The 24,631-nt window shown below is 51.5% G+C and overlaps 1 protein-coding gene across 1 annotated transcript; it reads right to left on the bottom strand.

Moving 5' to 3' along the window:
* Positions 1 to 28: 28 nt before the first annotated feature.
* Positions 29 to 17,418, bottom strand: LOC121500954 (methyl-CpG-binding domain protein 6-like). The gene is made up of 5 exons (XM_041773042.1): positions 17,278 to 17,418; positions 10,096 to 10,165; positions 9,719 to 10,007; positions 4,087 to 4,298; positions 29 to 1,556 (listed from the first exon to the last, which is right to left on the bottom strand). Exons 1-5 carry the CDS (start codon positions 17,416 to 17,418, stop codon positions 1,402 to 1,404), a joined length of 867 nt encoding a protein of 288 aa, XP_041628976.1. The 3' UTR covers positions 29 to 1,401.
* Between the last annotated feature and the right edge of the window lie 7,213 nt (positions 17,419 to 24,631).

The raw sequence follows: 24,631 nt of genomic DNA, 5'->3' as shown, positions 1-24,631 counted from the left end.
TCTCCCTCTGCCTGTGTCTCTGCCTCTCTCTCTCTCTCTGTGACTATCATAAATAAATAAAAATTAAAAAAAAAAAAAAAGGAAAACCCCAAAGTAAAGGTTGGCCTTGAGCTGAAGACAGTCCCGCGTCCCCAGGGCAGCCGGGCCACAGCCCCGCCATGAGATGTGGATGTCGCCCGGGTGTCCTTCCTCCAGCTGGCCGCCAGCTCGCCAGGAGAGCGCCCTCCCCTTGCTTCCGGAGCCTCATTCATTCACACAGCAAAAAAGCGTTGCTCTGAACCTCGAAAACACCGAGCTAGGTGGAAGAAGCCAGTCACCAAAGTCCACATATTATAGGATTCCAACCACAAGAAAGCCCAGAATAGGGAAATCTATGGAGAAAGTCACTAAGGGTTGCTCAGGGCTGAGGGGATGGGGGGGGGGGGGGCAGTACAGGCAGAGCCAGAGGGTTGCATTTTGGGGTGATGAAAATGTCCTTCGGTGGGGATGTTGGCGTGACTCTGTAAGGATCCTAAAGACCCCAGAGCGGTACACTCTACTTAGGTGGATGGCGTGGTCAGTGAGTTATCTCTCAATAAGGCTGGGTTTTTTGTTTTTTTTTTAAGGTTTTATTTATTTGAGAGAGAATGGGAGGGGGTGGAGGGAGAGAGAGAGAATCTGGAGCGGCCCCCCCAGCGCGGAGCCCCAGGCCACGCATCATCCCCCCACCGGGAGGCCATGGCCCGAGCCGAAATCAAGGACTGGTGGCCAATCCCACTGAGCCACCCAGGCGCCCGCCAATAAGACAATTTTTTTCTAATTTATTGAGCACCCACTGTGTGCAGGGCACGCTGCCGTCTCGGTGGAAATGGGGGCCGGGCCATCCTCCAGGCCGTCCTCCACCCCAGCAGGCCCGGGCTGCTCAGCAGGTGGAGCCCAGGGAAGGGCCAGGCGCGGGGCCCAACCGGCCAGCCCAAGAGGGGAGGGGGGGAAGGGGGGGAGGGGGGAGGGCAGGGGGGGCAGGCTCCCGGGACGGGGCCGCTGGTCCCGGAGACCGGCAGCCAGGGCTGTGGAGCGAGCAGCCGGCCGAGAGCCGCTGGAGGCCAACGGGGCGGGCGGCGGCCCGGCCCGTGACGTCATCGTCGCCATGGAGACGCCGCCGCCGCCGCGGCCCCGGGCGGGGAGGGGGCGGGAAGCGCGGCCCGGGGGTCCCGCGTCCTGGGAGCCGCCGAGGCCAGGGGAGTAACCGCTGTGCCCCGCAGCGCCCCCACCCCCGCGCCCGGGAGCCGCGGCCGCCGCCTGCTGGTGCCGCGCTGGGAGCACACCGGGCGTGGGGCTCTGCCCACCTGCTTCGACCTCTCCAGATCCTTCAGGAACTCCCCGTCCAGGCTAGTGGGCTTCAGCCTCGCGTCCGCGTCCTCCTCATCTCAGGCCGCTTCCCTCTTCCAAGGCGGCGAAGGCGGGGAGCGACGCGCGTCCGTCCTCGCCCAGGCTGCTTCTCAGGCTGCACACGGGGGTGCTCACATTGCGGCCCAGGTGTGCGCGGGCGAGGACGGGGTGGGGTGGAGGCGAGGGTCCTGCAACATGGTGCCCCCGTTGCTGGTCACCCACCTCCCTCCGCTTCCCTCGGGGGCAGGGTCTGCTCACCCTGCGGCAGCCTTTTCAGGTGGGATGCTAGAAAGTTCTCTTGGCCCTGCTTCCCTCCTGGGGTCCATGTCACTCCCAGAAACTCACACCTTCCTGACATGCCATGGTCACCTCTCCCCACCCTGGCACCTCTTACCAGGTCTCCTTCCTGATTCGGGCAGGCACAGGATGAAGACTGGGGACACCTGCCTTGCCTGAGGGTGGGTGTGGGGCAGTGGGCCTGAGCGGGAGACCTGAGGAGGGGAGCATCTCTTTTTTTCTCCCCACTCCTATCTTCTGTTGGTTCTGGGATGATCTAAGGGAAGGTAGGACCTTGGCAGCCACTTTGTAAGAAGCCCCAGGGTCTGGTCCTCAGTTTTCTGACTTTCTCTAGAATGTGGAGAACTTAGACCTGGATGATTTCAGGCAACCACCTCACTTGACTATCTGTTCATCCGTCTGATATAGGTGAGTTTTGGTGGAGTGGGGTCCAGAGCCAACCACCAGGAAAGAATTCTTGAGGCATCTTTGGTGCAAAATAGTGGTTTTATTAAAGCACAGGGCAAAACCCTTAGGCAGAAAGAGCTGCCGCCCCCAGGTTGTGAGGAAAGGCTGATTATATACTTGGAGTTGGGGGAGGTAAGGAAAAGCGAGGTTTCAAAAGGATTTTCACGTGTTAAAGAAGACTCACTGGATTCCAAAGCCCTTGCCATTGTTAAGGTTGTTTTTCCCTCTAGCAAGGCATTAACATTAAGACAGTTGTGGGGTGCACCTGGGTGGCTCAGCGGTTGAGGCTCTGCCTTCAGCCGGGGGTGTGATCCGGGGGTCCTGGGATGGAGTCCCACATCAGGCTCCCTGCACGGAGCCTGCTTCTCCCTCTGCCTGTGTCTCTGCCTCTCTCTCTCTCTCTCTCTCTCTCTCTCTCTGTGTCTCTCTCATGAATAAATAAAATCTTACAAAAAAAAAGTTGGGAGCTTCCTGGAAGAATGTCACATACATCCCATCCAGGAGTGGGGGGGATTGGTTTGCAGGGTGTCAGTTTGTGTTTTGTCCTCAGCTAGGCTTCTGCTCCCTCATCACATCCACCCGCCCATTTATCTACCCGTCCACCTTGTAAAACTGCTGCGTGCTGGTCACTCAGCTACATGTGGGGATCTGGTAGTGGAAACAGCCCAAACCCCTCCCTTGGGGAGCCTGTGTTCTGAGAAGTCAGACAACAAACAATAAGAAAAAGATACGGTATCTTCAAAGGATAGATGTGATGGGAAGAAAAGGAATCCAAAAAGGAGGATAGGGAAAGTGGTGGACAGGTGGCCTGGGAAGGCCTCACCGAGAAGGGGACATTTGTGTAAAGACCTGAAGCAGGAGAGGAAGGAGCCAAGGGAAATTTGGGGATAAGAGCCTTCCAGGCAGTGAGAACGGCCAGTGCAAAGGCCCTGAGGTGGGAGCAGGTGCGGAGGGTTAGAGGAACAGGAGGAGATGGAGCAGCCAGAGCAGAGTGAGCGAAGCAAGGAGGAGAGGGGGCCTGAGTCCCCTGAGTCAACGGTCCGCTGCTTGGAGGCCTTGGGTTTTACTGATGCTCTGCGCTCTTGCTGGGGATCCTCCCGTACACCATGTCATCTTATCTCCAAAATACCCTCATTATTCCCATTTCATAGATGAAAAAAAACGAGTAATAAGATAGGATTCGTCTGGAGAAACGTGTGTATGGTGGGGGGCGGCCCCAGGCCTCTCTGATGTTCTCAGGGAGGAGACAGTGAGGCCTCTGCCATCAGAAGGAAACTGGCTTTTCTGCGGCTGCTCCACTTGGCTTCCAGAAAAGCCCAAATCTTCCTGTCACAAACTCCCCCGGGGGGCAGGGGGCTCTGCTGTCCCCAGTCTCCCCTACTCCAGGCTGGTGGCCCTCTGAGCCATAGCCAGCAGCCTTAGCATTTGTCCCCGGGCGGGGGGGGGGGGGGTCGGTAGAGAGACAGAAGCAGGTTTTTTCTATCAGGCAGGCCTAAAGGATTTGTGGGAGGATTGCGGGTGGTTCTCAACAGGAAAAAAATGAGGCTGAATGGGCTGGGAAGGGGGGAGCTGCTTCGAGGGAGGTGACCAAACCGCTAAGCCCCCTGGCCTGTCTCAGCAAGTAACACAGACGTGATGTTTAGACAACGTTCGCTCATTCATTCGACAGATACTTAAACATGGGCCGACTTTGTGCCAGGCTCTGTGTTCTGTGAGGAGTGTGTGGGCGGCTGGCAGGGTGGGTGGGTGAGTAAGTGGGCGAATAAAGGAACAGACGGGAGGATGGATTAATGGATAGATGGACAGATGAATGAATGGATAGGGAGGTGAGTAGAGGGGCGGATGAATGGGTGGCTGTGGAAAGGGAGGAGTGGCCGGTTTAAGTGACTCATGAATGGGGGTATTAAGTGCCTACTGCAGTGTAACAAATCACCCCAAAGTGTAGCGGCTTAAAACAACAAGTGTGGATCTCACCGTTTCCGCGGGGCAGGAGTTCAGGAGCGGCGCAGCCGGCTAGTTCTGGCTCAGGGCTCCCAGGTGGTGGCCATCGGGCTGGGGCCGTGTCTTGTTCGAAGACATTCTGGGCTGGAGGACCCTCTTCTGTGATGGCGCTGTTGGCAGGAGGCCTCTGTTCCTCACCACATGGTTCTCCAGAAGGCTTCGAGAGTGTTCTCGTGACATGGCTCCTCCAAGGGTGAGCGATCAGAGAGAGAGAGAGAGAGACACCAAAGCAGAAATTATGGTGACCTTTACCACTAGAGTTCTCATGTCCTCTGCCATCACTTCTGCTTTTCCCTGCTTATCAGCAGCAAGCCACTGAGACCTGCCCATGCCCAGGGGAGGGGAATTAGGGCCCACCTCTGGGAGGAAGAGCATCAAAGAATTTGTGGACAGATTTTAAAACCATGGCAACAACAGGGACACCTGGGTGGCTCAGCGGTTGAGTGCCTTTGGCTCAGGTCGTGATCCCGGGGTCCAGGGATGGAGTCCCACATGGGGCTCCCCGCAGGGAGTCAGCTTCTCCCTCTGCCTGTGTCTCTGTCTCTCTCATTAATAAATAAATACAATCTTTAAAAAAAAATGTGGCAACAGATCAATGGACGGTGTACTCACTATTCTCTGATGCTGGAATTTTAGAATAATCTCAGATGGTGGCCTGCTCCTGAAATTCTCCTGGGACACTTGTAGATGCTCCCAGTGCTGGGGCTCCACCCCCAGGTCCTCTTTTTTTTTTTAAGATTTTATTTATTTATTCATGAGAGGCACAGAGAGAGGCAGACACAGGCAGAGGGAGAAGCAGGCTCCATGCAGGGAGCCCGAAATGGGATCCGATCCCAGGACTGCAGGATCACACCCTGGGTCGAAGGCAGGCGCTCAACCGCTGAGCCACCCAGGCGTCCCCACCCCCAGGTCCTCTTATTTGAATTGCTCTGAGCAGATTTGGACATTTGTGGTTTTGTTTTGTGGGATGATCTTAAACTTTAATCGTGACATTTATGCTCCCACTACATTTTTTTTAATGGTGGTAAAATGGGTATAATGGAAAATTGACCATGTTAGCCATTTCCGAGTGTGTGGTTAGGTGGCAGTAAACACATTCACACTGTGGTGCAGCTATCGCCTCCAGAAATGTTCCTTTTCCCAAACCGAAGGCCTGCCCATTAAACATGAACTCCCCGCTCCTCCCTCCTCCAGCCCAGACTGAGCACCACTCTCTGTGAATTGGACCACTCGAGGGCCCAGGCGAGTCAATCCTGTGCATCTGGCTGGATTCACTCAGCACAGTGACTCGCAGGGCTCATCCACGTTGGGGGACAGCAGTTTCATTCCCCTCGTGGCCAAACAGCCTCCCATTGTCCGCAGGGACCACGTTTTGGGTACACATCATCCGCCAGTGGACTAAGGTTAGGTTGTGTCCACGTTGGTATTTTTAAGGCTCCAAGGTGATTCTGAGAAGTTAGAGGGATGCAAACCAAGGCCTGAGACCAGTGGTTCTCAAGCCTGGCTGCACATTTGCATCACCTGCTAGCTGTTAAAAAAAAAAAAAAAAGAATGCCTGGTGAGCCTGGCCGATCCACTGGATCAGGATCTCCGGAGGTGGACCTGCCAGGCTGCGAAAATAGCGGGCTTCCAGGGTGTGCACTCATTTCCAAGCCTCTGCTGCCCCCCGGTGGCAGCACCTGGGACTCTCCAGGACCCGCTTGGCCTCCCACAAGGAGCCCAGAAGGCCCAGGCCCAGTGCCGTCCCCTGGGGGACTGGGGACCCTGTAAGGCTCCACCTGCCTCCCTCCCCCACTATTTCCTGGCTTCCATGCCTAGAACAGATGAGTCTATGAGGAGAAGGCACGGACAGGTGGACGACTCTATTTCACTCCTTGCCAGCTGCATGACCTTTAACAAGCCACTTAATCTGTCAGGGGGAGGACCACTGCTGCCTGGACAAGTCCCTGAGATCGCAGTTAAGTGTGTTAGCTTTGGGGAGAACCTAGAATTTCTTATCCTTGGCTCTGCTGACATCTGGGTGGATGATTCCTCGTGGCAGAGCCATCCCGGGCACAGTATGGTTTTGAGCAGCATCCCTGGCCTCAACCCACTAGATACCAATGGACTCCCCAGTTTTGACAACCAGAAAAGTTTCCAGACATGACAGCTGTTCCCTGGGGGTATGGTTGCCAGACAAGATGCAGGCTTCCCAGTTACATTTGAATTTCAGATAAGCAACTTGTAACTTTTTAGGATAATTATGTCCCAAAGATTGTATTTTTGTTTGCTACATCCAGAACCCCTACAAAACCACCTCCATTGAGAGCCACTGCCCTGAGAGTGTGATACCTGCTGGAGGCTAAGCCACCAGATGGAGGAGGTGCAGCAGGAAGGCACTGCCCTGGCCTGGTCGGGCCCAGGATGGGGGTTTCCAGGGGCAGCCCAGCAACCGTGAGTGAAGTGAGCCCTGGGAGAGGAAGCTGGGTTCACAGTTGGGCAAGTCCCTCTGGGGGCTCAGAGCCACTGATGTGCTGGGGGCAGGGGACACCTTCTCCCAGCACCTGGGGACACAGCAGTTTGTGGCCAACTGCAAGTTGGAGCAGCTCATCCCCAGCTTTTCCCCAGAGAGAGCTCTCAGTGGTGGGGAGTCAGGTCCAACGTGCTCATTGGCAAGAAGAAACAGGCTCAGAGAGGGGCAGTGACTGGCCCCAGGCCACACAGCCAGCTTGTGACGGTGGTAAACCCTTCAAGCCAGGACTTTTGCCCCTGGGGTGGAGACTGGGAATGTCCTCAACTTGTAGTAAGTCTTCTGAGAGCTGCCAGCATTTTCCAGATGCACTGAAGCCAGGCCTCACCCTGAGGCTGGGCCAGCTGCTCCCCGTACTACTCCAGGGGAGTGCTGGGCCCCCTCTGGGGCTGCCCCTGTCGTGACCATCTCTTGTCACTGTCTGGTAAGGAGAGCGACATGAGGAAGTGGTAAAGGGCTGGACCCGGAGCCAGACTGTCTGGGGCCGAATACCGGCTCTGCCCTTCACACACTCTCACCTGTGGAGCTTCTTCATCTGTAAAATGGGAGTAATGAAAACGATACCTACTTTGTAAAGTTAGGATAAGTTTTTGGTGAATTAACAGGGAGGAATGCTTAGAACAGTGTGTGGCAGGTAGTAAGGTTTACTACGCATCTTACTTTCTTCCATTCTTCTGGTGACATCAACCCTTCTCCCTTAGGGAGCTGGTTCAGTGGGACTGTCGATCAGCCACCAGCCCAGCCCTGCCCTAAGAGACTTGTGAGTCAAGGAAAGAACAGTCACGGTACTCTATTGCCCAGTCACTGTGTCGATGAGTGAGAAAACCCTGATGAAGGGCTATTGAGTCCCTGGATCCAGCTTGACCTGAAGCTAGATCCTGAATGCTAAGACAATAAATTCCTCATTTTGCTTAAGCAAGTGCGGTAAATTATTTTTTTTTAAGATTTTATTTATTTATTTGAGAGAGAGGACAAGTGGGCAGAGGGGCAGGGGAAGAAGTAGAAGCAGACTCTGCTGGGCAGGGAGCCTGATTTGAGACTCAATCCCAGGATGCAGAGATCACGACCTGAGCTGAAGGCAGACACTTAACTGACTGAGCCACCCCAGCACCCTGAGAGTCCTGATCCATGTACCCTTTTCCTTCATAAAGCAAGAGAGGTTCCTCCAAGATAGCTCCCTTCTCCCATGGACCAGGCCCCTCAGCTTGGCTTTGCTCCAGCCCACACTAGGCCAAATGACCCACTCTCAAGGAGTCAGAGGGAGGTTCTCTGTTTGAGCTGTGATTGGAACAAGAGGCAACAAACTTGGGGGCACCTGGGTGCCTCAGCTGCTAAGCGTCTGCCTTCTGCTCAGGTCATGGTCCTGGGGTCCTGAGATCGAGCCCCATGCTCGGCTCCCTGCTCAGCAGATAGTCTGCTTCTCCCTCTCCCGCCTCTCACTAGTGCTCTCTCTCAAATAAATAAGTCAAGTCTTAAAAAAAAAAAAAAAAAAGAGGAAACAAACTTGTATAAAGTACCTCAATGTGCCACGTTTAGTGCTGGGGCTTTGCTGTTACTTTAGCTGCATGCAACAGGTGAGGAAATGGTGGTTCAGAGAGGTCCTCTGACTTGCCCAAGCCCACACAGCCTGGAAGCAGAGTCACTTCAGTGTAAGCCCAGGTACTCGGGTTCCAAAGCAGGTGCACTTCTCACTGCACCATATGGCTGATTACTGCAAGGGGGGATTGTTTTCTGTTGTTCCATTAAACAATTTTCTGAATTGTAAAGATATATAACATAAAATGTACTGTGGGTGGGGAAGAACAGTTTAAGTCAGTGTTGCCCTTCTCAGCCAAAACATGACCTAGAGAGAACTTATTACTCCAAGTGGCCTAGTGTCCTGGCAAACAGCTGTGAGGTCCCATTCATTCCATTCATTCATTCTCTAAGGTCCATTCATTCACTCAGCACATATTTATTGTGTCCCCAACGGGTGCCAGGCGATCGATGCTCAAGGCAGGGCCCAGTGTTTAAGGTCATTCTTGGGATTGACTCTGTGCCTGCCCAGCCCCAAGAGGGAACATTATCCTCAGTCCTGTGCCCAGGAGCCTATCTTAGTCCCTCTTGGTCACTCTAGTTCCAGCAGAGCCCTGGGCAAAGAGCAGGTTCAAGATCAAGGAGTCTAGATAAATGGCAGAGTCCCGGTCCGGCCAGAGCAGGAACTACCAATGCACGGTCCCTGAGAAACGATTCTGGCAACAAAGGGACTTAGGGGCACTTAGTGCAATGATGTACAACGTGCCTAATCACTGCTCTGGGGTGGGGGTGGGAGTTGCCACTGCTGAGACCGAGGTCACACACCAGTACACACCAACACTGCAGGTCTACCTATGGACAGTGTTCTTTTTTTTTTTCTAAGACTTTATTTATTTAGGGACGCCTGGGTGGCTCAGCGGTTGGGTGTCTGCCTTCAGCTCAGGGTGTGATCCTGGGATCGTGTCCCACATCAGGCTCCCTGCACGGGGCCTGCTTCTCTGCCTGTCTCTCTCTCTCTGTCTCATGAATAAATAAACAAAATATTTTTAAAAAAAATATTTTATTTATTTGAGTGAGAGAGTAAGAGAGCATAAGCAGGGGGGAGAGGGAGAGGGAGAAGCAGGCTCCCTGCTGAGCAGGGGGGGACGTGGGGCTCCATCCCAGGACCCTGGGATCACGACCTGAGCCAACGCCAGATGCTTAACTGCCTGAGCCCCCCAGGCGCCCCGTATGGACGGCAAAAGTGGGGTGCCCTGTAGGGGGTAACCAGGATCAGGACCGCGTCTCCGGGGCCGTGATGCTGACGCTGGACAGCCCCTCAGAGGCCTCCCCCACCTTCTAAAATGTCCTTCTAGGGGGCAGCCCAGGTGCCCAGCGGTCTGGCGCCGCCTGCAGCCCAGGGCCTGACCCTGGAGTCCCGGGATCGGGTCCCGCGTCGGGCTCCCTGCGTGGAGCCTGCTTCTCCCTCTGCCTGTGTCTCTGCCTCTCTCCCTCTGTGTCTCGTGAATAGATAAATAAAATCTTTAAAATAAAATCCTCTAAAAAAAAAAGCAGGTAAGATAAAACGTCCTTCGGAATCACCTGCGGCCTCCCGTCCTGTAGCCTGGGGCGGTCGCCGCTGTGTCCTTAGTCCAAGAGGACGCTTCTTCACGTTCCCTCCTAAGACCCGGAGCCGCCCCGGGGCCTGACCGACGCGGCACGAGCCGCGGGCAGCTCGGGCAGGCGGGGCCCCAGGAGCGCGGGCCCAGGGGCGGGCGGCCCGGCGGCGCGGTGGCGAGGGGCTCCCTCCTCCTCCTCCTCCCGACCTGGAGTCTCAGCCACGGCTCCTCGGACGCTGCGGCCACCAACAGGCCGAGGACGTGGACGCCGCCTCAGGCCGGCCCCGAGTCCCCCGGGCTTGCTCCCACCGCAGCCTCGGGGCCGCGCGCCCCCCACGAGGCCCCTCCGGCCCCGCAGACCGCAGACCGACCGCCACTCCCAGGAAACACCCGCCCGGAAGCGGAAGTGCGTCGGCGGGTGGTGGGCGCACTGCGTTATGGGAGGTGTAGTCCATAGAGGCCGAAGAGTCCGTGACAGCTGTGCATTTTGGGAAAGGTAGTTTTCGAGGGATCTGAGCGCCCTAGGCGGGAGCCGAGGTGATGCCTAAGGCGACCGGGGTGGAGGGGGGGGCGCTAACAATTGTTAGATTAAGAGCGAATACGTGGGACTTGTTTTTTGTCTCTCCCAGCTACCAACACGCAGAGGGGCGGAGAATAAGACCTATAGCGCGCTTCTGTGATGGCAAGCAGGCCTGACTGCCTGTTCCCCATCCAGACGAGTGAACCAGCTGCGTAGCCTCCCCGAACCTGTTTCCTTATCTGTGAAATGGGCAAATTGATCATTCTTGCTTGGCAGGCCTGATAACATCCATCGAGCATCCATCAAACACCTTTGCTTAACAAATCCCTCCTCCCTCTGAATCCGAGCGTACGGAGCGCACGGACGTCCTAGTAACCGAGAGTAAGAAAGGGGCTCCGGGGCACCTGGGTGACTCGGTTGGTTCGGGATCTGCCTTCTGCCCAGGTCATGACCTCCCAGTCCTGGGGCTGAGGGCACAGGCCGTGATCCCGTGGTCCCGGGGTCCCGGGATCCAGCCCCAAGGCAGAGTCCTGGCTCAGTGCGGAGTCTGCGTCTTCCTCCCCCTCTGCCCCTCCCCCTAGCGTTCGTTCTCTCTCAGATAAGTGAGGGCAGCCCGGGGGTCCAGCGGTTTAGCGCCGCCTTCAGCCCAGGGCGCGATCCTGGAGACCCGGGATCGAGTCCCACATCGGGCTCCCTGCATGGAGCCTGCTTCTCCCCCTGCCTGTGTCTGTGCCTCTCTCTCTCTGTCTCTCATGAACAAATGAATAAAATCTTATAAATAAATAAATAAATAAATAAATAAATAAATAAATAAATAAATAAATAAATAGACGATGGCAAGGCCTCCAGTATCTTGTAAGTCCTCCTTAGCATATGAAAATCCCTTTGAAATCTCCCTTTTTACTTGCTTCCCCCAACCCTTGGGTATATAATCAGCCTCCCCTCACAGGCCCAGGGCAGCCGCTCTTCCTGCCCACGGGTCCTGTCCCCAGGCTTTAATAAAACCACCATTTAAAAAAAAAAATTATTTATTTATGATAGTCACACACAGAGAGAGAGAGAAGGAGGCAGAGACACAGGCAGAAGGAGAAGCAGGCTCCATGCACCGGGAGCCCGACGTGGGATTTGATCCAGGGTCTCCAGGATCGCACCCTGGGCCAAAGGCAGGCGCCCAACCGATGCGCCACCAGGGATCCCCAAAACCACCATTTTGCACCAAAGACGTCTCAAGAATTCTTCCTTGGTTGTTGGCCCTGGACCTCACCTAAAACTTCATCATGGGGAGGTTTGATTGTGGGTTATATATTGGCTAATAGCATGGTATCACTGTTGACTCTCCTGAGTGTGATCACTGAATTGTGGTTATGTGGAAGAGTGTCCTCCTTAGTAGACACCTGCTGAACTAACTCTGGGCTCTTGGACAGTTTAGAAAAAAAGAGAAACGGAGGAAAGGATATATTAATAATTGGTGAATCCAAGTTTAAAAATATAGTTGTTCGTGTTCCTCCTCTTGTAACTAAAAAGTAGGCATGAAAAAAAAAAAAAAAAACAAGGAGGCTCCATAGCACTGATGAGAGGGAAAGCTTCTATAAACATTGGCAAGATTCTTTTTTTAAAGCAAGATGCAGAGGTGGAAATACACAAAACACCCAGACAGAAGACCCAAGAAAGAGGGGACAAAGGCTGCCTCTGGGGCAAGGACCTGGGGGAAGGGATGAGGAGTGGAAAAGAGACTTGCTTCTCACACTTACCCTTTTAGAGGTTTTTTTTTTTTTTTAAGATTTTATTTATTCATGAAAGACACGGGGAGGGAGGGAGGGAGAGAGAGAGAGAGAGAGAGAGAGAGAGGCAGAGACACAGGCAGAGGGAGAAGCAGGCTTCCTCCAAGGAGCCGGATGTGGGACTTGATCCCAGATCCTGGGATCACACCCTGAGCCAAAGGCAGATGCTTAACCCCTGAACCACCCAGGTGTCCCCCTTTTAGAGCTTTTAATTTTTTTTTTATTTTTAAGCTTTTAAATTTTGTATTATGTCCATGTATAACCTGTTCAGATACCAAACCAAACCAAACCAAACAAAAAACCAATAACTTCAAAGAAAACTGTTTCTGGGAAAGCACTTGTGGTCAGAAAACCCCAGACTGGGCTCCCCTACTCCCCAGCTGTAGACCTGTTGGGAAACCCAAAACAGAAGGAAGGAAAACCAGTTACTTTCACATCCTTTCCCACATCTGCTCCTCATCACAATCTAGTGAGCCAGGCAGGTTTTAGTGGACCCATTTTATAGATTAGGAACACTGAGGACCAGAGAGTCTTAGCAACTTGTCTAAAGTCATGTGGTGATACACTATTAGAGCTGAGGTGGAAACTGAGCCCTTTCCAGTGACCCAGCCTGGCTCTGTCCCTCCTGAAGGTGACCTCTCCAAGCTCTGAGGGTTGGATATGGCAGGAGAGGGCCCAGGGTAGGAGGGTAAGGTGGGGTTGACTTCCAGGCTCTGGGTGCTCACTGAAGCTCAGCCCAGCTGCCTTCCTGCCTGTTGCTTTTACTTGGGGCTCCCCAGCAGGAAACAGAAGTCAAAGCATAGGCTTGATTTACATGTTCATGCGCAACTGATTTGGGGCTTTATTTGGGGGACGGAGAGCTAACTCAGCCAAAGGGCCTCTTCCCTGAGCCCATCTGAGCTGCTTTTTACCATCTCTGTAATCTTCAACAAATCTCAAAGTGAGCTTTTTAATTAAAAAAGAATAAAGTAATAGATGGATATTGTTATCCAAACAGGAAAGCATTTGACATTTCTGTCAAATTTCAAAACATACATACATGTTTTGATTATGCGATCCAGCATTTAAAATGGAAAAATGGAAAATGGTTTTTTTTTCTGTGAATATTCTCCCCCAAGTGTTCAAAGATACAGATGGAAAAATGCATTGCTAATAAGAGAAACAAAGACACAGAACTGTAAACAACCCACTAGTAGAGCCAATGTTTAATTCAACTGGGCTCCGTCCACACGGGACAAAACCAAGGACAATAAGGTTTCCTGGATTTGCTGACCTAGAAAGATGTCCATAATATATTGTTAGATAAAAAAAAAAAAGATCCCATTTTTTGGGGGGAAATGGGCTATAAGCATACATACACCCAGAGAGCTACAGGTTTGAACAAACGTAGCAGGCAATTTATAAAGTAGGAGAGCAAATTATTTGATTCAAATGTAAAAAGTGCATTTCATTTTAATTTCTCTGAAGAATAGTGAGATCGACTATCTTCTTTTTAAATTGGCCAGTTGTGTTTCCTCTTGTGTGAATTGCTAAAATATTACTGTCCCTTGGTCTCTTCTCATGCAAAATGAGTGTAAACTTCTGGCACCAAGTCTCGAAGAGCTTCTATTTACATTTCCAAGGCTTCCTTTGGGGTGGGGGATTTTGGAAAAGAGGTTACTGAACTGGAAGCAGAGGATGGTCTCAGTCTTAAAGCAATGAGTTATCCTGTGAGATGAGGGGCTCTGAGAAATAAGGGCGTCTCCTGCCCAACACATTGCTCCCGTTTCTTCCTTTTTTTTTTTTTTTTTTAAGATTTCTTATTTTATTTATTCACAGAGACACAGAAAGAAAGAGGCAGAGACACAGGCAGAGGGAGAAGCAGGCCCCATGCAGGGAGCCCAACGCGTGCGGGACTCGATCCCAGGTCTCCAGGATCACGCCCCAGGCTGCAGGCGGCACTAAACCGCTGCACCACCGGGGCTACCCTCCTCCTTTCTTTCATTTCTAGAATCTTCTCAAAGATGTGTCCTCTTTGGTTCTTGGTGGGTAGTCTGAACGTGGAGGTGGTTGTACCGTTTGAAAGAGGGAGGAGCTGGAACCAGAAATTGGTTGCCAAGGTTTGGAAAGGGTGAGGCGAGTGAGGGGCCCAGGGGCACCCTACCAGAAAAGATTCAGGAGGCACATGATTTAAGGAGGCAGTCACCCTCAGGCTCCCCTAGGCCCCTGGCGCACCTCGCCCGGGTCCCAGCCCTGCTGACTGCTTCTTGAGGACACAAGGCAAGATCTGCAGAGAGCTATTGTGCTGTAAGGCTGGGGCGGCCCCGGGTACTCTTCAGAGCCACCTCAAGACAGTGGTAGCAGCAGACTGATAAAACTACATCCTCCTGGAGGGCAAGGTGGCCGAGCTCTGGCTCAGCTCCCGAGACTGTCCCCATGGGACCCTTCAAGCCTCCCCCGAGGTGTCTGAGGATTTTAGACTCTGCTGTGAAGAGGGTTCAGGGTAGACCTCTGGACAGATGGGGATCAACCATTTTTGTGCTTAATACTTTTCTGCTTCTCTCTCCATTTGTGGCAGCTGCATGACTGGTTTTCTCTAGAGGTGCCCTGCACCCAGCCTCCCCTGGCTGTCATCTATCAATGTCGTCTACACAGCAGGCATTGCATTTAGCACTTGACATCTCACGCCTCGCCGAGTTCTCACCGCAGTCTTGAGAGGTAAGGACTTTGTTATCTCCACCACGTTCCAGATGAGGACACTGGGGCCCAAAGAAGGTCGGCGACCTGGCCTTGACCACAGAGCTAAGAAGCAGCAGAGGCAGGATTTGAACCCACAACTCCAGAGGCACGTTCTTCACCACGATGCCCGGCTCCTCCGTTTCTCATGAGCTTTGAGCCTGCTGAGTGCTGGCCACTAGATTGGGGGTTCCCACTGTCCCACAGAGGCCCTCAGAATTTTCTAGAGCGTCTGCAGGAGGTCACCGTGGGGTTAAGGCAGGTTCTATCTTCCCCGACCTCCCTGGGTAGGAGGTTCCCAGAACTACAGGGCCAGCTCTACGGCCCCTTTTCCCCGCGAGGGGAGGGGATGGTGTGAGTTGGGACACGTCCTCTTTGAACGTTCTCTCTTGCTGCTTCTGACCACTTCCTCTTTTCCCTGGGGCGGAGGCAGCTGTGGCGGCCCTGGTGGCAGCCATCCCAGCAGTGGCCCAGGAGGCCTCTGAGTCTCTCTTGGAAGCGCTGGCCCGGCTGGGCTGAGGGCATGTCTCCACCTGGACTTCCATCCCCAAACCCTCCACCCCCGGGCCCTCCCCTGAGTCCCAGAGAGTGGAAGGGGTGCAGGGTGAGTGGGTTCCTGACTCAAAACACTGCCCCCGGGGCTGCCCACCCCCCATTTGGGCTCCACCTGGCCCGAACCTGCTTCCAGTAACTTCCATGGAGGACATGGCCCAAGTTCACAACTCCTGCCTGCACAGCCAGACTCCTCAGGATGCCCAGGGAGGTGAGGCCCCCGGCTCTGGGTAGAAGCCCCAGCCTAGCCCTGGGCACCTCAAAGACGAGTCCTCCAAGTGAGCAGAGGAGCTGTGGCCTGGGAAGAAGTTGGGCGTTGAGAAATGTGGGTTCCAGGCCTGGCTCTGCCACCTGGTAGCTGGTGTGCTTGGCCAGGTTGCTTTGCCTCCTGGGTCTCAGTTTCCCCATCCATGTAATGGGCACAAACCATAACACTTCCAAAGGTTGCAATAAATAAAGGCCATGCTACATGTATCATGCTAAGCAGAGAGCCTGGTACAGAGCGTCTTGCCTGCCCCTGGGCAGAGCCTGCAGCGGGTCTGAGCCACCCGGGGTGTGCCCCCCTCCCCGCAGCCCCTGCCGAGGGAGCCTGGTCACAGCTACCCCGACCTGCTGCCCACCTCTGCCCATCCCAGCAGTGCCCGGCTTCCTACCCGGAGCAGGTTCAGCCCTCAAACTCAGTTGACAAGGAACATCACGTTTGTTTCCTCCATCGACCACCACCCCCTCCCGCCCCTGATAGCGGCGTCAGTCACCTCTGGCTGTGCCCACCCCAGGGTTATGCCCAAGCCCTGGGCCATCATTTGTTTTATGGTGGTAAACTGTGCATAACATAAAATGAACCATCTTTAACGAGTATGTGTACAGCTCGGCGGCATTAAGGGTACTCACGCTGTTGTGCAACCATCGCCACCATCCGCCTGCAGGACTGCGACTCTGTCCTCGTTAAACACAAATGCCTACCCCTGGCCCAGCCCCCTACAGCCCCCACTCACCTTTCTTCGCTATGGATCTGACCGCTCTATGTGACTCTTACATGCGGAATCACACAGGATTTGTCTTTTTGTGACTGGTTTATTTCGATTAGCATAGTGTCCTCAAGGTTCATCCGTGTTGGAGCATGGGTCAGAATTTCCATTCTTTTTCTGTTTGAATAATATTCCATTTATACGTTTAGACCACATTTTGCTTATTCACTTATCCATCAGGGGACATCCTGGCTGTTGTGAGTCATGCCGCTACACGCAGGGGTGTGCAAATATCTGTATGAGTCCCTGCTTTCAGTTCTTTGGGGTGTATACCTAGAAGTGGAATTTCTAGAACATATGGTAATTATGTTTGATTTTTTTTGAGGAACTGCCCTAAGTCTTGAGGTTTTAAATAGGACACAGGCATTGGGGAAGCCCCTCTGGCCCTTCTGCGTACAGGGAGATATGAAATCAGAAGCTAGACATCGTGGGTTCAAATTCTGGTCCTGCCGTCTCCCAGTGGTGTGACGTTGGGCGTGTCACTCACCCGCCGCGCTTTGGTGTCTCAGCTGTAATGTAGGATGAGAAGAGCAATCTCACCACTTCCCCGGCCCTACACCAGCCTGGCCCCTCCATGGAGCATCCCTTTGGAGCTGGCCCCGGGGGCCTCCCCTTCCCCTCCTCCCTTTTTTAAAGATTTTATTTATTTATTCATGAGAAATACAGAGAGAGGGGGGCAGAGACACAGGCAGAGGGAGAAGCAGGCTCCATGCAGGGAGCCCCATGTGGGACTCGATCCCCGGTCTCCGGGATCACGCCCTGCGCTGAAGGCAGCGCTAGACCGCTGAGCCACCCGGGCTGCCCTTCTTTCCCCCTTTTTCGGGTCTCTGGGACTCTCTTTCCCTGTCCATGGCTTCACCTCTTGAAAACAAAAATCGGGAAGTAAGGCCCCAGACTAACCGGGAGAACCTGAACCGGGACCAGAGGGGAAACCGTGGAGCCTGACCAACACGCTGGCCTGGGCATGGGCCAAGAGGAGCCCTCTCTTCTTTCCTTTGACCTTGATCATGCCATTCTCCAAGACCAGGTCCAGTTTAGGGCCGCGTGAGGAGAGCCGGGAGGGTCGCTGAGGACCGCCCACAGGCATGATTACAGGGACTTACAGGGACGGGGAAGAGGGCTCTGGACTGGGATGAAAGGAGCTGTGGTTTGGCACTTTCATCTTGAGGAGAGACAGCGGGAGGGTTCCGGTTAGTGGCGGTGGCTGTGGAGATGAGATTACCTCTGTCCCTGGGCCCGCAGCCAGGGCTCGCTGGCAGGGCCAGGACAGTCCCACCTCTGGTGCAGGCCCAGCTGGTATGTGGGTGCCGCCTGGCCAGCTTGCCTGGTCCAGGTCCCCAGCCCATCCCCACCCGGGAGGAGCTGCTTCTGCCAGCTCAGGGTGATTCCAGAAGGAAGGTCAAGGCAAGACCTGGCAGGCTGAGGACTTTGGTCCTTAGAAACCATGCCTGGGGGTTGACCCAGGGACCCCAGGTCCTAGGGACCCACTTCTAGCTTTGCCACCTCCACCTGGGACAGGAGGGGACAGAGAAGCCTCTAGGATGCCCCCCCCCATCCTTGCCTCCCCATTATCTTCTTTTCCCATCTTCATTCCTTTCCTATTTTCTCTTCTCTGTTCCTTTTCATCTCATACCAGGTGGTGGGTGATTTGGAAATTCACAAAGCAGTGCACTTCTCTTCACAGTTTATCCACATCCAGAACCCGTAAGGAATCAGCTCTCAATCAATTCTTTAGGAATTTCACTAAAGTTGGCTTTAGTGAAGGACTTTTTGCATGACCCTCTGGGCAGAGCTCACTAACAGAGACTGCTACTCCTGGCACTTCTCCCTGGCATTGCCAAAACCAGGTCTGTCTTCAATATTTGTAGGCATCCCCAAAGTGGCATTAGTATCTGTTCTGGGGCATTAAATAAAATATGCCGTGAAGATTAAGTATAATAACATGTAGGAAATGCCTGGTACATTGTAGTCATTAAAAAAATAGTTACCATTAGCTTTTTATTTTTAAAAATAATGATTATAGGGGCACCTGGGTGGCTCGGTCAGTTAGGCATCTGCTTCGGCTTCAGTTGTGATCCCAAGGTCCTGGGATGGAGCGAGGTGTTGGGCTCCCTGCTCAGTGGGGAGTCTGCTTCTGCCTCTCTCTCTGCCCCTCCCCCTACCTGTGCATGTACTTATGTGCATATGTGTGCTCTCCTCTCCCCAATAAATAAATAAAATCTTAAAAAATAATGATTATTGGGCAGCTCTGATGGCTCAGCGGTTTAGCGCTGCCTTCAGCCCAGGACGTGATCCTGGAGACCTGGGATCAAGTCCCACATCAGGCTCCCTGCATGGAGCCTGCTTCTTGCTCTGCCTGTGTCTCTGCCTCTCTCTGTGTCTCTCATGAATAAATAAATTTAAAAATTTTTTTAAAAATAATGATTATATAAAAAAGGAAGTGCGTTTTTATTTTATTTATCTATTTATTTTTAAAGATTTTATTTATTTATTCATGAGAGACACACAGAGAGAGAGGCAGAGACACAGGCAGAGGGAGAAGCAGGCTCCATGCAGGGAGCCCGATGTGGCACTCAATCTCGGGTCTCTGGGATCATGCCCTGGGCTGAAGGCGGTGCTAAACCTCTGGGCACCCGGGCTGCCAAGGACAGTGTTTTTCAAAGTATTTATTGAACACCTACTATGTCCCAGGCAGTGCAACATTGGAATTCTGCCCTGGGAGTCCAGCTGACTTTTCCAGCCTATGTCGGAAGCAGTGAGCCCCACAAAGGTCATCATCCCCCCAACAGTGTAAAATGAGGGAAATGTAGGAAGAGGAAGAACCAGCTGTGTGTTCTTAGGCAAACTGCTTCTCAGAGCCTCTGTTTCCTGATCTGTAAAGTGAGGCTGGAAATCCTCCCTTCCCCTTCTACTGGGGTCGGGGGTCCGATGAGATAAGCAGTCTTGGCAAGCAGGAAAGTGCTGCTGGGAGGAGCAGATGGGTGGCTCTCAGTGGAAGACAAGGCCTCTGCCTCTATCTTTGACTGAAGTACTTACTCTCAACTCCTGAAAGCCACCTCTGCAGAAGCTTGGAGAACACCCCTCAGGGACAGTAAACGTGCTTTTCTCCAGTGTACCATGGCGTTAGGAAAAGAATGTTCCGCAAAGTCCATCCAATGACCATCATTCCCCTGGTGACCCCAGCTATGGGTGTGGCCATGCCCTTCCTCATCTGTCCCATGCCCTGACTTCGGGCTAGTTGACACTGTGTGTTTCAAGGGAGACCAGGGAAGATGACAGCATTCCTGGGAGGAGAGATGGGCTTGTCCAGGGGCGTGGTGGGATTTCAGAGGTAGGTGCTAAGGCCATGTGGTAGAACCATCACTATCCCATTAGGATAGGGAATAGGATTGCCAAGCCTGGGGACAGCTGGGGAGGCCCGGGGGATGAGCAGCATTTCCCCGGGGGGCCACCTAGATGGCTTGACTTTGTCCCTCCTGCTCTTCAGACAGAGATTAATGGGATAGTAGTAATTTGCTGCTGGGTCTCTATTATGACTGTCAGCAGTCATGAGGTACTTATACACCAGTGATTTATAAGAGTACCTCCTTTAATCCTCACAACAAATTTAAAAAAAAAATATTTTATTTATTCATGAGAGACACAGAGAGAGAGAGGCAGACACAGGCAGAGGGAGAAGCAGGCTCCCTGCGAAGAGCCTGATGTGAGACTCGATCCCGGGACTCTGGGATCACACCCTGAGGTGAAGGCAGCCGCTCAACTGCTGAGCCACCCAGGCGTCCCTCTCACAACAAATTTATAAGGCAGCTACTATCATCTCCATTTTACAGGTGAAGAGGCTGTGGTACAGAGAGATTGAGTATCTTGCCCAAGATAGCACGGTGAAGGAGCCGAGCCTGGAGCCCAGCCTAGGTGATCTGAACCCAGAGCCCATGCAGCTGACCACGCCATATACTGTCATGGGCCAGGGGGATCTGAGTAGGGGAGAGAACAAGCAGAGATCTGAGTAGGGGAAAGAAAGAAGGTAATTCTTAGATCCCAGGTCCCCTGTGAACCTGGCATTAATATTGGTGTTGAAGAGTCACAGATGTCACTAGAAAGGTGTCACTGGCTCTATTTTATGGATGAAGAGTAGGAGCGCAGAAAAGTTGAGTTGCTAAGCAAGGGAGCTACACTTTGAACTGGATGTCTACACTGCAGAGCATTGCTCTTTCAGTGACCCCACAACCTTATCTTGCTTCCTTGGCAGTTTGTTCTAAGACTGATCTGTCTTGGGAACCCTGGGACCAGGAGCCCAGGCCTGGAACAGACATAACAGACATACCAGTCTTCTACACATGTTTTCTTTCTTTCTTTTTTTTTTTTTCCACATGTTTTCTGAAATAATATAAGAGATCCCAGTTGTTTCCACTTGGTGCTACTTTGGGCAAGGGAGAGGAAATGTGGTAGGAAGTGTAGTGACCTCGCATCTTCTGTGCATGGATGTTTGCTGAGCCTGAACTCTGCTGAGATGGAGAGTTTTGAAAGAGAATCATGTTGGATTAGTTGTATCTCCTTTACTTCGGGGGTGAGTTAAAGAAAAAAGAAAGCTCTAGAAAAACCCAAATTAAAAATTCCATCCGTCTTCCTTCCTATTTCCCGTCCACCCACCCATCCATCCTTCCATCCCTTTATAAATCTCCATTAGTAATCTCTTGCTCCCTGACCCCAGAACTTCATGGTTCAAACAACATTAATTCATTATCTTATTTTGGAGGGTAAGGAATTCAGGAATGTCTGGCTAGTCAGTGCTGGCTATTGGTGAGAGTCCTCAGTCCCTCTCCACAGGAGAGCCTTTCCAGAGGGCTGCTTGAGTGTCCAGCATGGTGGTGGCTGGCTTCCTCCTAGGAGAGCAGCCCAAGGGACCAGCGCAGAAGCTGCAGTGCCCTTGATGTCCTAGCCTCACACATCACACGCTATCCCTTCCAGAGGATGCTGTCAGTCAGAGTCAACTCTTGTTCAGTATTGGAGGAGGCAACACAGAGGCATAAATCCTAGGAGATGAGGCTCATGGGGGCCATTTTGGAGGCCAGCAACCACCATTCATCCATCCATCCGGCCATCCTTTTGTCATCTACCCATCCATTCAATCAATAAACATTTGCTGGGCTCCAGTTTGTGCCAGGCCCTGGAAACAACACATATACACCCCAAAACCAACCCAAAACTGACAGAAAAGAGGAACCCTAAGAGAAGAAAACCATTGTTGAACGTTTCCCTCCTGTTTTTGTTTTTTTTTTTTTAAGATTTTATTTATTTATTCATGAGACAGAGAGAGAGAGAGAGAGAGAGGCAGAGACACAGGCAGAGGGAGAAGCAGGCTCCATGCATCCATGCAGGGAGCCTGATGTGGGACTTGATCCCGGGTCTCCAGGATCACACCCCGGGCCCAAGGCGACGCTAACCCGCTGGGCCACCGGGGCTGCCCCTCTTTTTTCTTTTTTAAAACAATTTTATTGAGGTACAATTCACATACCATACCATTCTCTCACTTAAAGTATACAATTCAGTGGTTTTTGGTGTATTCATAGAGTTGTGAAAACCATGACTACAATCAACTTTAGAATGTTTGTACCACCCCAAACAGAAACTCCCACTCTTTAAGTATTCACTCCCCATTTCCTCTTTTCTCCAACCACCTCTAATCACACACTTATTTTGTCTCTATGGATTGGTTTGTTCTGGATGTTTCATGTAAACAGGACCATACATTATGTGCTCTTTTGTGACTGGCTTCTCAGCATGATGTTTTCAAGGTTCATCTGTGGTGTAGTGGATGTTGGTCCTTCATTCCTCTTTTATTGCTAAATACATTCTGTTGTATGTGCAGACACCATTTTGTTTATCCACCCATCAGTTGATGAACATCTGCCTTGTGTTTCCATCATTGGGCTATCACAAATAAGGCTGATATTAACATTCACGCACACGTTTTTGTGTGTCTTCAGCTGTCGGGGGTCTACACCTGGGAGTAGAATTGCTGACTCATTGTAACCCTATGGTTAAACTTTTGAGGAACTGCCATATTATTTTCCAAAGCAGCTGCCCTGTTTTACATTCCCACCAACAAGGTAGGAGGGTTCTCATTTTCCCCTCATCCTTGTCAACACTTGTGATTACTTTTTTCTTTTTTTTTTTTTTTAAAGTAAGCTCTACTGGGCAGTCCTGATGGCTCAGCTGTTTAGTACTGCCTTCAGCCTGAGGTGTGATCCTGGAGACCTGGGATGGAGTCCCACATCGGGCTCCCTGCATGAAGCCTGCTTCTCCCTCTGTCTGTGTCTCTGCCTCTCTCTCTCTATGTGCCTCTCATGAATAAATAAATAAAATCTTAAAAAAAAAAAAAAAGTAAGCTCTACCCCCAGAAATGGGACTCGAACTCAAGACCCTGAGATTGAGAGTCGCACATTCTACTGACTGAGCCAGCCAAGTGCCCTTGTTACTGTCTTTTTTATTTTTGCCACCCTGGTGTGTGTGAAGTGGTATCTCATTTGATTTCATTTTGCATTTCCCAGATGGCTAATGATGTTGAGCATCTTTTTCATGTGTTTTATTGGCTGTTTGTATATCTTCTTTGGAAAAAAAATCTATTTGGATTTTTTGCCCATTTTTAACTGATTTATGTGTCTTTTTGAGTCATAATATTCCTTTATATTCTAGATACAACATACAAGTCTCTTATCTAATACATGATTTTCAAATATCCTGCCCCATTCTGTGGGCTCCAGTTCTTTTCCACTGTACCTTTTTTTTTTCTAATTGTTAAAATATTTACTAAGGTATTTGGAAAATGCAGAAATATATAAAGAAGTGGAAAAATAATCACCCAGAGATCATGATTCATATTTAATCATATTTCCTTTTTTTGTCCTTTTAATCAATTCATTTATGTATTTTTTTTTTGACGGGTAATCTTTGTACAGATACAGAATTCTAAAATTGGCATTGAGTATTAGTGACTAATGACTTTGTTTTTAAAGTGAGCTTTACACCCAACATGGGACTTGAAATCATATCCCTGAGATCAAGAGTCACATGATCCACCGACTCAGCCAGCCAGGCACCCCAGAATTCTAAAAGTTTAATGTAAGTTTCCTGCCCTCAGCCCCAGCCACCCAAACTCCTTGCTAGGGATAGCCACTGTTGCCACTTTCCTGGTAATTTTTTGGAGAGTTTATTTTTAAAAATTTATTTATTTATTATTTATTTTAAAGATTTTATTTATTTATTCATGAAAGACACACAGAGAGAGAGAGAGAGGCAGAGACACAGGCAGATGGAGAAGCAGGCTCCCTGCGGGGAGCCTGACATGGGACTTGATCCTGGGACTCCAGGATCACGCCCTGAGCCAAAGGCAGACACTCAACCATTGAGCCACACAGGGATCCCTGGAGACAGTTTGTATGCACATACATATACACATCAAGGTCCCCTTAAATTGTAGAATATTATCCTTTTTTTTTTTTTTTTAGATTTTATTAATTATTCATGAGAGACATAGAGAGAGGCAAAGACATAGGCCAAGAGAGAAGCAGGTTCCCTGTGGGGAACCCAATGTGAGACTGGATCCCAGGACTCCAGGATCACAACCTGAGCTGAAGTCAGACACTCAACCACTGAGCCACCCAGGTATCCCAGGATATTATCCTTTCTACCCAGCACTTGCCAACAGCTTCTTTCCAGTCTTTCAAGTCAACTCACTTTTTCTTTATACTGTTAGTACACTGTTAGTATACTGTTATACTTTATACCCTAAAGATACAATATATCCAGCAGTTGTAGGAGGTAGACCAGGAACCCATTCTAGTGTTGGCCAAAACAAGGAGTTTACTGAAGTATGTTAAGTGGCTTGTATATTTTCCAGAAGGATGGAGATCCAGGTCTAGAATCTATACCACCTGAAGCAAAGCAAAACCTGGCACTGGAGAGTCCAGTGGAGACCTTGCAGCTGATCCTCTGATGCTGCAGCCTCTGGTCCTGATGCTACTGGACACCAGTGTCCACGCTACTACCTTTGCTGGGTAGGTGCCCTCTGACCCCTGCTTCTCCTGTTGCCAGCTTCTGAACACAAGCCTGGTGCTGGTGCATCTGCCTGGTGGGGCAGACGGGGAATATCTGGACCCTACCTGCTAGGGAGTCTGGGAAAGCAAGGGTCTGGCTTCCTACCTTGGCAAGGCGTAGCCTCATAAGTGGGGATAGCCCAGACATAGGAGGGCAGGTTCCACTGTGCAGCCACAAAAAATAGCATAAAACTTTAATGTAAG

This window comes from Vulpes lagopus, chromosome 10 (genome assembly GCF_018345385.1).
Source record: "Vulpes lagopus strain Blue_001 chromosome 10, ASM1834538v1, whole genome shotgun sequence".
Classification (NCBI taxonomy): Eukaryota; Metazoa; Chordata; class Mammalia; order Carnivora; family Canidae; genus Vulpes; species Vulpes lagopus.
This window is presented reverse-complemented; position numbering and strand designations above follow the sequence as displayed.

Coding starts and splice junctions, on each gene's coding strand:
- LOC121500954 (XM_041773042.1), bottom strand. CDS start 17,418: ATGCCTGTGGGCGGTCCTCAGCGACCCTCCCGGCTCTCCTCACGCGGC. Junction 10,008..10,095: donor GGAGTGGCGGTCGGTCTGCG/GTCTGCGGGGCC, acceptor GGCCGGCCTGAG/GCGGCGTCCACGTCCTCGGC. Junction 1,557..4,086: donor ACTCCTGCCCCGCGGAAACG/GTGAGATCCACA, acceptor ACCATGTTGCAG/GACCCTCGCCTCCACCCCAC.